This window comes from Dipodomys ordii, unplaced genomic scaffold, assembly GCF_000151885.1.
Source record: "Dipodomys ordii isolate 6190 unplaced genomic scaffold, Dord_2.0 Scaffold1, whole genome shotgun sequence".
Classification (NCBI taxonomy): Eukaryota; Metazoa; Chordata; class Mammalia; order Rodentia; family Heteromyidae; genus Dipodomys; species Dipodomys ordii.
The window spans coordinates 27364077-27379237 of record NW_012267217.1 but is presented as its reverse complement, the minus strand read 5'-3'; the positions used below and the strand labels follow the sequence as shown (position 1 = coordinate 27379237).

General features: G+C 43.8%; 1 protein-coding gene across 1 annotated transcript in view; it reads right to left on the bottom strand.

The window, feature by feature from the left end:
* The window catches only part of Cryl1 (crystallin, lambda 1), a 142698-nt gene extending 128536 nt beyond the window's left edge, over positions 1-14162 (bottom strand). The window contains exon 1 of the mRNA XM_013010805.1: positions 14035-14162. Within this exon, the coding sequence (XP_012866259.1) occupies positions 14035-14075 (41 nt within the window). The 5' untranslated portion in view covers positions 14076-14162. The remainder of the gene's footprint in view (positions 1-14034) is intronic.
* Positions 14163-15161: the final 999 nt, after the last annotated feature.

The following is a 15161-nucleotide window of genomic DNA, read 5'->3' as shown; positions in this document are numbered from 1 at the left end:
GGAACACATCCAGGACTTCCCATTTGTTCACTCTAACTGCCTCCAGACTAAAATCCCCCCCACCTCTCTCTCTGCCACTCTAATTATGCATACTTTACACATTAAATTCTTCCTCTCAAAGCCAAACTGTTTTCAAACTCTCTCCCTCCCACCTTCCCTGAGTTTCTGTTGCCACTGTAGTCTCTGGCTTCTCAATCCCTCATCCTTCCAACTTCTCAGGGTCCCAGCCACCTGCACAGCTCTCTCCTCACTCTCAGGCCTTGGATCCAGCAGCCCCCCTCAGCCCCTCCTCCCCCTCCAGCTCTCCATCCTCCCTTCTTCCTTTCTGCAGCTCCTCCTATAGCTCCTCCCATGGGCCGTCACCATCTCAGCCCCTTCTCCCACTTCATTCCCTTCCATCTTCTCAGTGGTTCCTCCTCTCCATAGAGCTCTCCAGACCAAAGCCCTCCCCTCTCTCTCCCAAGGTTAACTCCCGAGTGGCACTGCGCCTCATTCTAGGCTTCGACCATCCCTCCCCTTTCCAAGCCCTCCTATACTCACTCTGCTCCAACACACACACACACACACACACACACACACACACACACACACACACACACACACACACACACACACACCCTACTAATTCCTTCTCTGCTAAAAATCTCCCAGCCATCTCCTCTAACTTTTCTTGTCTGGTATCAGGTCCATCTCTCTCTCAATCTCTCTCTCCATTTCTCTCTCTCTCTCTTTCTCTGATGATCTCTAGAGTGGAAATAATTTCCCACTAAATTGCCTCTACTCCCACTGACAGCCCTTCCACTTGTGCCTTGAGAGATGCAGACAAAGTCCCAGGGACCCCCTTCTAGTTCCCTCTCAGGGACCAGCCATCCTGAATCAGTGGTTCCTCTTATACATTTTTCTTCTGTTGCCAGTTTGTATTTTCTAAACCAAAACTGTTGGTCTTCTACAAATTCCTTCTGCTAACCTCTGTCCCTGCCTGCCTCTCTGTGTGGACATAAACCTTACATTTCCTAACCCCCTTCTCTGGCTAATACCTTCTTCCCTTCTACACCCTAAATAAGCGGGCCTCTGCCCTGTCTGTCATTAATCACTGACAGTAGCTGGCTGGCTAGGACTAGCTTCTCTCTTCTACTGCTTTTCCTTTTATTGCTCTCTCCTTTTCCCACCCAAAAATGTCTCTGAGACTCAGACCATAATTCAGTTACTTTCTCTTTCCTAAGTCCACTCACTTTGGTGTCTAAATTGTTAATTTTTCCCTCCTCTAGGAGGCTTCAAATAAAAATCCCTCCCTCTTCCCTATCAAATACTTCTATCCAATCAGCTCCTCTCCTTAAAAAACCTGCTCAGTCACCCCCTCCCCCAATTCTCTTTACAGGCCTTGGAGACTGACACCTGAAAAAAGAAGACACATGGTTAGTTTTCTACAAACCCCCTCCCACTCTACCACCAATCTTACTCTTCTTCACTCTTCTAGATGTTAAGTGATCAATTCATATTCTGATATGCCTTGCTAACAAAATTACTGCCTCTCCTCACAGGCCCTGTAAACTGAGATCCAACCATCTAATATATTTTGTTAACAAAGATGTCTAAACTTATTCTATTATCAAATTTATAATTCTAAGTAACTTTTTACAGCTATCCTGGTACCTCTTGCTTAAAAAAAAAAAATCTGTACCCCATGATCTAATGCTACATTAATTAACTCTCTAAATGCCTAAAATCACTAGTTTCTAAATAGGCCTAAAACAGCTCAGGCATAAAGAAGACGCCATTCTACGTGTCTCCATGTTCGTGCCATGCCATATGTCTCCACATTTATATATAAAGAGCCACATTTCCTTACCTAATGGCTGGTTTTAACCTGTAAAATTAACTATAACCCTGCCAATCTGCTTCATAACTCCCAATGCTGCCTAAGCCATCTAGCTGTTACCACCCACAAGGAGCTCTTCCAGCCTCAACAACAAGAGGCCTACTACGGGATAAAAACTGTACATTGCCTTCACTTTTTCCTTGCTTGAGATACCAGGGCTGGTGGTAGGAGCCTATAAGGGTGTTATACATATATATACATATATATAGTGGCAAAAAACATTAACTATACCTCCTCTGCCATTACCCTGCTATCCTTAACAATCACACTAACTTGATTACTCTTACTTCACCATCAACAGTGTGAGGGGGTCAAAAACACGTGCTGCTTCAATTTAACGGATAACAGCTATGCCATTAAGAAACAAATCAGGCATCTTAAAAAACTTTTAAAAAGGATCCAACAAGGGGAAATGGGACCTATTCAGGTGGCTTATACCCAGGGCCCATCTTGGGTCCCTTAACTGCAATGTTTTGCCTTATACTGATTGTGCCTTGTGTATTAAGGTTCATGCAGAACATCCTCATGGGGAAGATGAGATTTATCACCAAACGGTCTGTCAATCAGATGCTCCTAGGAGGGTACCCAGTTGAGTACTCTCCACTGACCACTTCGCCTCCTTCTCAACAGGAGGCAGCTCCAAAGAAAAAAGACCTTTACCCATGCTTCCAACCTGGTGCCCTCATTCAATTATTAAACCAAAGAGTTGGGAATGTTAGCCCAATGAGCTCCCTTCCCATAGCTTGGCATGCTCCTTCCCCCTTCCACAGCTTGGCATGTTCCCTTTCTAGGCAATACTAGGCCCATTTAGTAAAGGCAATGAATAATCAGCCTCTACCCCCCCCCTTTTACCTTGAGATGGCACTCTTCTGGGGCACCTACCAACATATAAGGCAGCAAGAGCCCCTTAGAGTGACCTTTAGGTCCAGGCAGCTGCAGAGTCCCATATCTACTACTTGGGCAGCAGCCATGAATCCTAGTCTGCCATGATAAAGCCCCTGGTCCCCATGTCCCACATCAGGGTCTCCGCCCCCTTGTCCCCTAGCCCCTCCTAGGCTCAGTAGGTTATATAGGTCACCCCAGACAATAGCTGCAGCTTCTTCTCACTCCTTGCTTGTGAGAAGGGGTCTTTGCTGGCAATAAACCTTTGTTTGTTCTCTGTACCTGGATGTCTGTGTGGTTTTCTGGCAAAAGTCTACTAATATAGCATACATACTTATGGATTTTAATTAAATTCTGTAGAAGTGCACTGATGGATACAATATATTCCAGCCATATAAATTACTATCAAATAAACATTAAAATTCTGTTATTCAGAGTATTGGATACAGTTCAAGCACTCAATCTTCAGTGGCTCTAATACTGGATAGCAATGGTGTATGGTCATTCCCCCATTCCACACATCAAAGATACATGGGAAAGACATGCACAGACTGTGTTAGTCATTGTTATTTTGTAAATAACTATTTACACAGCATTTACACTACGCTAGAATTATACATTATTGACAGATGATTTAAAGTATACAACAGGATATGTATAGATGCTATGTAAACACTACATTTTTCTATTTTGATGCTACTAGGATTTGAACTCAGGGCTTAGCACTTCCCAGTCAGGCACTCTACCACTTGAGCCATACCCTAGACCTTTTTGCTGCCATTGTTTCTTCAATAGAGTTTGATTTTTTGCCCTGGCCAGCCTGAATCACAATCCTATTTCTGCTTTCCATATAGGTAGGATGACCTAACTATTTATTTGTTGACATGGGATCTCAGGAACCTTTTGCCCAGGCTGACTTCCAACCTTGATCCTGCTGATCTCAACCTCTAGAGTAGCAAGGATTACAGGCAAGAGCTACCACACTAACAAATTTTTATATAAGGGTCTTGAACATCAGATTTTTATATCCTGGAAGGTCCCGAAACCAATCTTCTAAGGATACATTTGGACAACTTGGTAAAACACATTCCTACCGGGCTGTGGTAGAGTGTCTGTTTGCCTTGCATACATGAGGCCCTGGGTTCGATTCCTCAGCACCCCATAAGCAAAAAGAAAAAAGCCAGAAGTGGCGCTGTAGCTCAAAGTGCTAGAACGCTACCCTTGAGCTGAAGAGCTGAGGAATAGTGTCCAGGCCCCACGACCAACAAAAAAAATTCCTACTGTCTCAGAAAGTTCTATTGGACTTAACTCTGCTCATTGGTACATAAATCACTCAAGAAGTATCTGTCTATAAGGCCCTGTCATACCAAAACCCATCTCATCCCTTAAAAAAAAATCACCGTGTCACCAGACAAAGGAGGTTTAGTGAGGCTCCCCTTTAAATATAGGAATTCTTCACTTAGGGTCCTTGACTTCAAACTGCAGAATAAGAATTTCTGGACAAGTCACAATGGGAGGAAAACTTGGCAGAGCTTTATTAAGTAAACAAGCAAGGAAACAGACAAAAAAGCAGACAAACAGAAGGGCAGGGGCACTCTCTAGCAGAGTATGGGTGCTCTCATAGGGACACAAAAACACAGATACAAATATACAGAAGGACACACCCAGAGAGATACACAGCTCCTTGGGCTTTTGGGTATTTATAGGGTAAAGACAGGGGGGTCTGGTAAGTTATGCAAAGCTACATGCTTTGTCTTTGCTTTAACTACACCTAGTGTTATTCTTTCTCTGAGTTTCCAGGTAAGAATGCATCCTGCCAAAAAATAGAACCTTATCCTAGAAACAAGTAGATCCCCTGCTATTTCCATTTTGGGGCATCCTGCAGGCAGCTGTGAATTTTTGGATGAGAAATGCATCCCTCAGGAAAGAATCATTCAGGTGCTTCTCTTTGAAGCAGAGATACAATTTAAGTTTCTAAATACCATATTTCTGAGTTGCCTTCACCGGGCCTTAGTTTCCTTGAGTTATCCTGCTTCATTTCCCCCCAAATGACTTTTGTTTCCCTTAATCTTAAGGGAAGTACATCTCCTGTATTTGCTGTTAGCTGACTACCTCATTTTTCCTAGTCTATCCGGCTTCAACAGGAAACTGTTCTCTGGCCTCCTTAGCATTTTTTTTCATTACAAGACTCCAACTACATACACTATGAGCAAGAAGCAGTTGCTGAAGAAAAGGGATCTGAAGGAAGTAATTAACTCATTGCCTAACTCATTCCATTTTGTCCACTTGGATTCTATTTTTGTCTCTAATATTTCCTCTTCCCCTCCCTGCTTCACTCCCTTTCCCCCTCCATCCCTCACCCCTCTCCCCAGCCTCTCCCTCTCTTATTCTACCAGTCTCTCTCCTCCCCCCCACCAGAAACAACAGGCATAAGATTAGCTTTTGAACAAGATTCAAATCTACCCCCAGGCAGCAAGGACTTACTTTCCCATCTTGACCTCAATGACCTAAGGGAGGATAATGATCAACCAGAACACACTTAGGGAAATACTGTTGAATTAGGTCCAACTCTTGCTCAGCTGCAAATCTTTCAGTTTAAACCTAAAGCTCAGGTCAATATGGGGAGGATGGACTTGGGAGTTCCTCAGAACAAATCTTGTTCTCTAAGCAAAAGGAAAGAAATGTAAATATCACCTGATGTGGAAGAAATAGTTGTACTGTCAAAGCTTATAGAATTCACAAACTTTATAGACCATGATAATGCCAATTTGCCTTGTGAAGGTTAAAAAGTGTTTGAGACTTTAACTAGGTATCACTATTCTGTAATACTGTAAAATATGTGAAATATGTAATCACCTAATCTCAATAAAAAAAAATTAAATCTCCTTTTTCTGTCCTTCACCACTACTCATTTATTTAAATGGATTCCTAGGGGCAGGTGGGCAAGTATAGTCTGTTTATATAAGCATTATGCCTACCTATGGTCCTCAGCTCTACCCTGAGCCCCTCCCTGCCCTAGAGTTCCTGCCCTACAGTTGGCCCCTCCCTCTCTCAGCCCAGACCCACCTGAACTCACATCTACCTCACTTCCTACCTACCCCCCCACCCCCCCCCCCCCCACCCTGCTGCTATCTATAGAGGAGGCTGCTTTGTGCTCTCTCTCCAGGGAAATATGGCTCCTCTAATAAACCTTGTACTAATCTTTCTCCTGTGCCTGCCCTTTCATAAAATACCAGCAATAACTCCTGGAATTATTTTCATTGTAAGGTTACAGTAGTATATTTAGTATACTCTTTCTATAATAACTCATCAGTATTTGTTTATATCTCTGGACTTTCCTACTTGTATAATCCATAAACTTTATTTTTTTTGTCGGTGGGTCGTGAACTCTGGACATGGGCTCTGTCCCTAAGCTCTTCAACTCAAGGTGAGTGCTCTACCACTTGAGTCACAGGGCCACTTCTGGTTTTCTGGTGGTTAATTGGAGGTAAGAGTCTCATGGACTTTTCTGCCTAGGCTGGCTTTGAAGCACTATCTTCAGATCTCAGCCTTCCTTATAGCTAGGATTACAGGCATGAGCCACTGGCGTCCGGCCATAAACACTTTTTAAAAGAAACTTTTCCTCCCTTCTACTCTTTGGTTTAAAAAAGTACTTGGCTCATTCAAAATACTGTTCATTTAAATCAATAAAGGCCTCTACCCACATATTGATCAGGTCTGAGCCTACAGCAAGCAAGGCAGCATACCCAAGTAAGTACTGGTGCTTCTCACATCCTAGGTCTGCTACCCTGTGAAAGGGAAAGGTAAGGAAGAGGGGCAGATTCAGATTCAGGAAAGAAGTTGGCCTGTGGTACAAAGGTAGAAGGGTAGGGCTTTTCCTTTGAACTGTAAAACCTAAAGGTCAAAGCCATCACCACAGAAGGAATTAGTCTCATAAAGCAAATCTCCAGCTTGATCTACATTTTGAATGCAGGAGTGCTGGAAAGAGATTTTTGGTAGTGGTGGTTTTCCTTTGGGGCAGTACTGGGAATCAAACCAAGGGCTTCATGCAAGCCAGACAAGTACTCTGTACTGAGGTACCCCTCCTTACCACACACATACGCACACACACAGACATTTTATTAAAAAAATTATGATCTCATTATGTAGCTCAGGCTAGCCTAGAGCTCCCAATCCCCCTAATTTGATTCTAAGTGCTCAGTCTTCATTTATTTTTACTCTTTTAAAGCTAACAGAAGATCCAATTATTACATGTCTTGTATTTGTGGCTCACATTATTTTTCTAATAGGTAGGGTTGAACAATTATCTAGTGTTAAGTATCAGCACTGGAACTCAGAACTTAGATCCTTAGATCTAAGATTTGAGGTTCAAAGCAAACCCTAACAGATAAAACTGTAATTCTTATCTCCAATTAGCCAATATTAGCCCCGAAGCCTCCTGCCTCAAGGCTTAACATGCCCTTTCCCAAGGCAACACTAGGCCCATGTAGTAAAGGCAGCAAATGAACAGCCCCTACCACCCTTTCCTGAGAGAGCATTCTGTTGGGATAGCTATGACCATTTAAGGCAGTGAGATCCCCCAAATCCCAGAGGTTATAAAAGGTCACCTGAGACAACAGCCCGCACTTTTCACATCCTCTCACCTGGAGAGATGGGGTCTTTCTTGCAGGTCCCCTTATTGCCAATAAACCTTTCCTTTCTTCTTCCTACCTGGATGTCCGAGTGGTTTCTGGCTGAGTCTAATTTACTCTTAGTTTTCTAGATGAGTCTAATTTACTCTAACAGCCTACAAAAGCTGGAAGCAGAAACATGGCTTTAGCGGTAGTAAACTATCCCTGAGTGCTCAGCCCAGCAACAGCTTAGAGGCCCTGAGGTCAAGCCTTTATTACCAACACATACACACATACACATACACATACACACAAACACACACACACACACACACTAGTTCCCAATAAATTAACTCATCTTAGTCACTCTGTTTATGGTTTAAAATGTCAACATAAGACAAAGTTTCCAAAAGTAATACTTACACTAGTAAATACAGAAAAGCTGGGCCCTGGTAGATCATACCTGTAATCCTACCTACTCAGGATGCTGAGACCTGAGGATTTCAGTTCAAAGCCGGTCCAAGCAGAAAAGTCCATGAGACTCTTATCTCCAATTAACCAGCAAAAGAAACTGGAAGTGGAGGCATGGTTGAAGTGATAGAATGCCACCATGAAAAAGCCAAGCAAGAGCATGAAATCCTGAGTTCAAGCTCCTGGACAAAAAAAAAAAAAAGTAAAGTATGGCATATCAGGGGAGAATTCCAATGGTATAACTCCTTTGAACAATGAACTTATAGTCTAACAAAATAATACCAGGAAGCTGGAACTTGAGGTGTGTTGGAGATGGGGGGTGAGGTCAAGGGAGGAATGAAGGGAGAATTCAGTCAATATTCAATGTGTATATGTAAAAATGGAACTAGAAAAACTGAGGGGTTGGGAGAGATGGGGGAAATTAGAAAAGGAGTGACACTGATCAGATAGACTGTACTTATAACCTGATATATGGAATTATAAAATCTTGATTCAACTACTTTTCTAAAAACTCCATAAACTGACATGTTGAATTGAAACCCCTTTACTTTTAAACCCCTTTACTACTTAAAGATAATTCAATAAGTAAAATAGAAAAATTTTGCAAGTCCAGAAGAAAAAATAATAAACATACCAATTAGAAGGGGGATGGAAGCCTAAACAGAGCATATGGACAAGTAATTAAAACGAGCTTGAAAATGTACTGCCTCCATCTAACAAAAAGTAAAAAGCAAATCAAAAACAGAAGAGCCTGCCCCTCATCCTGGTGCACTTATCGGGGTCAGGTACTCATACACTAGGGAGGGGGATTGATATGAAGTATCTAGAAGGCATTCTAAGTCTGTGTTATTGTCACAGTTGGCTGGGCCTAGCAGCTCACACTTGGACAAAACTCGGGAGGATCACAGTTCAAGACCAGTCCAGACAAAAAGTTACCAAGAAGCTATCACAACAAAAAACAAGATCTAATGGCATATATCTGGGATCCCAGCTATGTATGAGGCCCTAACAGGACTGCTGTCCAGAGGTGGGCCAAGCCAAAAAACCATAAAGACTATATCTGAAAAATAAGCCCAAAGGGGCTGGAAGCATAGGTCAAGTGGTACAGTACTTTCTAAGAATGTGAGGCCCCAATTTCAAATTCCTAGTGCTGCCCCTCAAAAAAAAATTGTCACTAGTGGTGGGCATGGTGGTACATGTATGTAATCTTGAAATAAGGTGGCTGAGCCTAAATAATTTCTTGCAGACATCCTGGTGCCTAGGCAGGAGATGGGGGGCTGTCCACCCTGCTCCAAGTCCTAGAGGTAAGACAAACCATCCTTTGAAGTACAGATGCCTGGCTCAATGGGGTGAGCTAGGAGGGCTCTGCTTCAGAGAAATGCAGATGTCATAGCCTTAAGAAAGCTTTGATTAACTCCCTAAATGGCTTGAATCACCAGCCTCTGAGTACCTCCAAGCATACCCTATATGGAAGATTAAAGCCTATATTCCTTAGATGAAGAAGTTCTGCTAGTACCCGAGTATGTCCACTAAGGTCTAGCATCTGGTCTTCATGGTAGTGGGAGGGTGATAGTCATTCCTGGATCCCTGGGACAGGGGCAGGTACTTGGCTGATAGGTTGCTGAACCTGTCAGTCCAAGTGCCTGAGACTGGAAGTGTCCTGTGACCCTGCCACCCTGCCCAGACCCTATTTAGGCATAAATGGCATAGGTGTGGGGACACCATGCCCCATGTGTCTCCATGATCCCATCTTGTGTCCTATCTCTTGGCTCATCTCCAGTCATCATGGTGTCCCAATTCAGCTCTCCATCAGAGCTGAATTGGTTTGTTGGTACTGTTTTTGTTCTTTCCTCTCTGGCCTGTTTCCTAACCATGTTACATGCATTTGGGGGCTGCAGGCCTTTGTAACAACTGGCGATACGCAGCCTGCTGTGTAATAAAGATTCCAAAACTCCATCTTCCAAAATGTGGCTTCTGGGATAATTCACCTTACAACAATCTCAGAACTCATGAAATGGAAGTAAGGAAGACTAACCTAGGCTACATAACAAGATTTGTCTCAAAAAGGGGGGGGGGAGGGGAAGCAACCATCTGTTGTTATACACTACCATTCATAACCTAAGATTAATTTCTTAGGTCAAATATAGTGATCTTATTCCATATCCTCTGACTCAGTCTCCCAAATATTGGGGTTATAGGTGTACACCACCATGTCTGGCTAGTGTACCTGTTTTGATTTCTACTTATCATGAGGTCAGGTGTGGAATTTTTCCACTTGTGACATGACCGATGTCAACCCTCACAAAGTTTCCGATTTTGGAGAAATTTTTGTTTTGTTTTGTTTTTTTGTCAGTTGTGGTACCTGAACTCTGGGCCTGGGCACTGCCCCTCAGCTCTTCAGCTCAAGGCTAGTGCTCCATCACTTGAGCCACAGCGCTACTTCCAGCTTTTATTGCTTATGTGGTACTGAGGAATTGAACCCAGGGCCTCATGTATGCAAGGCAAGCACTCTACCACTGAGCCACCTTCCCAGACCCATCAGATTTTGGAGAAATTTTCATATGGGGCTTTTGTATTCAGGATGCTAACAAATTATTTTTAATAATTCTTGAATATAGATATAATCTTTGTTCTACATTTTCAAGGATTCTGTGTATTTAAAAATTTCTGTAACAAAACTTGGGGGTGGAATTAATAATATGCATTAAAAAACAAAGTCAATTTATTTTTATTTTAGTAGGTTTCATGGCCTGTATTACCTGTTTTCTATTAACAGATGAAAGCTGAATCTTGGAACTCAGTAAAGCTTGGAGATACATGGCATGCTAGCTTATTGGAGGAAGCTCTAGATTTAATCTTTAGTGCAAAAAGGAAGGAAGGAAGGAAGGAAGGAAGGAAGGAGGAAGGGAGGAAGGGAGGGAGGGAGGGAGGGAGGGAGGGAGGGAGGGAGGGAAAGGGAAGAAAAGAAAAAAAGTTGCCTCCTGGGAACTGGCAGATATCCCATATAAACATATCATTAATCACTCATGATTGGACATGAACTGGATATACGACCTGAAGTAGCCACTGGCTTACTAGCATCCTATAGAATCTGTGGCCTGACTTGCTGAGAATTGCTGCTGAGCCAATCAGATTTTCCCTCCTGAAAACTGGACCTAAAATACAGTAACTATAGTAAGTTAATAACATGTACTGTAATTTAATGTATTGTGGTTAGAGGTGGCATTAGTATGGCAAACAAAGGAGAAAGGAGAGGCCAGGTATCCATAATCATGCCTATAATCCTAGTGACTCAAAAGGCTGAGATCTGAGAATTGAAGTTTGAAGCCAGACTAGGAAGGAAAGTCTATGAGACTCTTATTGCCAATCAACTACCAAAATGCTAGCAGTGGAGGTATAGCTCAAGGCCAGAAATAAAGGTGTGGCTCCAGGCAGCCATCAGTGAAAAAGCTGAGGGACAGCATCCTGGACTTGAGTTCAAACCTCAATCCTAGCGCACATGCAAGAGTGCACACACAGAAACGTGAGCTTTCCAAAAGAAGTGGGCTTATATAGAGGATAAATCTGCACAGAGATCACAGGATACCTCCCCTCTCAGAAGTGAAAGGTTCCTTGCCTTTGTTTCCCTTAGCTTTCTTGTCTCCAACACTAATACTCACTGGACCCAAATACAATTAGCTTCCTGTCCTTAGAGTCACTTGTGGCTTCTTATTAAGGTTTTCTGAACCACCAGGTATCTGGTGACCAGCTATACGTAATTTAACAACTTTACCATTTCTGATCTTCCTCAAAGCTTTGAAATGAATAAATGTTAATTACTACAAAAGGCTAATCCAGTAAATATTTATTCTACTGTATAGCAGCAAGGCTGCCTGGGAGAAAACTTAATAATGTTAGTTCTATTCTAATTTTGTCATTGATGCCAGTTAATGACAAATCCACTCGATACTTTTTAAAGTATCTTTCCACTTTACATCTACTTATTCATCAGGAAAAGGCTAAAACTGCCCCTGCACTGGTCAGCTAAGGAAAATTTGCAATTATGAGCTATTAAATGTTTTCTAGGATGGACACATTAGTGTTGGAGCTCCCTAATGGGCAACTGGAGGATCTGAATCTCTGCTTGAGTGTGTAAAAATAGGAAAATTCACAGGACAATACTTTAAAAAACACTCTAAAGAAAACACATATCTTGGAGAGGTTCTTCTTTTTAAAAATTTACATAATCATCCCCAAATAAAATTTTAGAATCTTAAAAATAAGGGGTATCAGCTGGGTGCTGGTGGCTTACACCTGTAATCCTAGCTACTCAGGAGGCTGAGATATGAGGATCACAATTCCAAGCCAGCCAGGGCAGGAAAATCCACGAGACTCTTATCTCCAATTAACCACCAGAAAACTGGAAGTGGTGGTGTGGCTCAAGTGGTTGAGCACTTGCCTTGAGCTGAAGAGTTTATGGACCCAGAGTTCAAGCCCCACAACAGACAAAAAAAAGGAAGTGGTAATCTAGTACACAGGGTCTCTTTATATATAAGTAAGATTAGCAAAACAAAAGTCCAGTCAAATTTGCCTTCCCTACTTATTTCAATAATTTGTTCAAATTAATCACAGGCTTCGGTTTTTGTTCCTCAACTCCAGACTCGTGTCAGTCTCCATTCTTAACTGCTCAAAGTCCATCCTTCTCCCTCCATTCTGAAAGGGCATTTTAGGGGCCCATAGGGTAAAAGGTCCTGAGAAGAGCCAGAAGAAAAGGATCAATGGAAAATAATTAAGATTGTGTTTCCAGCAAATACTTTAACCTGGAATTGAAAAGGGAATTTTGAAACTGATTAGAGAAAAGAGAAAAAACATGGCCTCAATACCTTCCTGAAATAAGAATATTTTGATGTATTGAAATCAAGTATGAAACTCAGAAAGCAGGCTAATGGACAGCGCCCTGGCCCTGACATAAAGCCTTAATACTGTCATACACACATACTACCACCACCTCAGGGTGAGCATGAGTTTCCCATCTCATCAGTTCCACTGTTCTGTGAAAGGGGGAAAAAACTGACAAGCATCTTGAGGCCTTCCTCAAAGGGAAACTCCTGACCTTAGACTTGGCACCCCTTGATAAAATGATTAGGGGTTCAAAGCCAAAACCCCAAGAGCATAAAGAGACTTCAAGCCACCACTATAATGATGTTTTTAACCATCAATAGCAAGGATTAACTAGAGAGCTAGTTATGGCTAGATAGCTAACCCTTGGAAATTCATACATATAGAGCTCCTAGAGCTCCGTTTTGCGGGTGTGCGTGGGTGCTCTGCTACAGGTTTGAACTCAAAGTCTCCAATTCTTGCTTGGCCTTTTCAGCTCACAGCTGGATCTCTACTACTTTAGCCACGCCTCCAGTTCCTACTTTTTGTTAGTTAATTGGAGATAAAAGTCTCAGGTGGTGGTCTACTTGCCTGGCTTCAAATTTCAATCCCCAGATCTTGGGTCTCCTGAGTAACTAGGTAAAAGCAAAGCAAAACAAAACAAAAAACGACGACATAGGAGCAGAAATGAGTTCGGACGAAACTTAGAAGATTGAATTGACAAGGTCTCCCTTGTCTGGAAATGATATTTGCCCACAAATTAGGAATGCCCCTTGCATTTCCTAAACCCTGGTCCCCACTGCCAAGGACCTCCTGACCAAGGCCAGTATCTTGCTGGCAGCCCTGTCCAAGTGAGTTTCAGAACCCTCCCTGCTGGGCTAGTGGGGTCTTCATTGTAAGGTTCGCCTACCCAGGGCGAACTTTACATGCATCACTTAGTACGACCTTGGGCAAGTCGATTCCTCTCAAAGTTTTCTGCTTCATAAAACGGGAATGAGAACACAGTTCTAGCAGGATTGTTATCGGAATTCTTTAAGCACTTCTGTATGGATTAACCATAACAAGTCTCATTGCCATAGCAGCCCAGAGTCAGTTTTAGGAACCTGGCGGGTAAAGCAGCCTGCCAAGTCACCACGGAAACGCCCAGCCAGCTCGGTGGAGAGCTGCAAAGGGCCACGGAGCCCTGGAGGGTGGGAGGCTGCAGAACCGCCCGTGGGAACAGCCCTGCTGCCCACCCCGAGGGCCGAGTGGCCCGGGCCCTCCACACGGGGCCCAGCGTCTCTGGAGCCTCCCCGGGCTCCAGTGACAGCAATGCGGCTCTGGGGAGAACTTTACCTGCCAACGATCACCACCCCGCCGGTCTCTGAGGACGCCATGGCCAGGAGCCCGGCTGAGCCGAGAAATGCACCTGGAGCGCTAAGCGCAAGCCTGGAGTACACAGAGCTGTCGCTGGCGGCGCCAGGCGTGGGGCTGAGTCCTGGCGCCTAGGGTGGGGCCTGCCGCGGCTCGCGCCCATTGGCTGCGACGCGCTGGTGGGCGGGATCTGGGGGGGCAGGACGCTGGGGCCCTGGCACCCCGCTAGCAGATCCCTCTTGCGGGCGGAGCCGCCGGCGGGGCGGGACTGCGGCTGAGGGCTTGTTAGGAAGGAAGGCCTGGCGCTTCTAACTCCAGTCAATTTTGCTTATTTTTAAGTTTCTGCGAGCTTTAAATGAAGGTCCACTGGAAGAGGCACGGCCAGGCTGGCCCAAAGCTCTGCCCCTAAAACGACCTACAGAACACTCCCCATTTCTCGTTTGAAGATAGTAGCTAGCACGTCTTCAATACGCCCCAATTTAGGACATTACGTGCGTTTGTTGCTGGGTTTCCTTTCTAGAAAAACACCTGCTGCCTTGCTTCACAGATGAGAACTAAGGCCTGCGTACTTTGGAGAAGCAGGAAGGAGAAAGTCCAGATGTATTCACCTAAGAAGCAGGGAAAGGCATTTGGATTCTTCTAGTGTGCTGCAGAGACTGAGCTGCACATGCTCTTTCCAGAGGTGGACTTGGTCCCTGTGTAAGATAAAGGAAGTGACAAAGGCGTTAGTAAGTAGGGCCTGCCTGTAATCGCAGCCTTCCTTCCCCTCAAGTGGAAGAGGCAGGAGGATTGCCAGTTCCAGGCCAGCCTGGTTACTTAGAGAAACGTTCTGAAAAACAAAACAAGAAAGAAAGAAGAAAAGAAGGAAGGGAGGGAGGGAACAAAACAAACAAGAATGTTAGAATATATTAGACTTTGTCAGAAAACCACCTAGACAATTAGGTTCAAAGAACAAAGAAAAGGTTTATTGCCAGTAAAGGGACCAGCAAGACCCCTTCTCACAAGAGTTGAGTGAGAAGTGTTGCTATTGTCTGAGGTGACCTATATAGCCTAGGACATCTAGGAGGGGCTAGAAGGGGCTAGGAGGCAGAGATCCTGGTGTGGACATG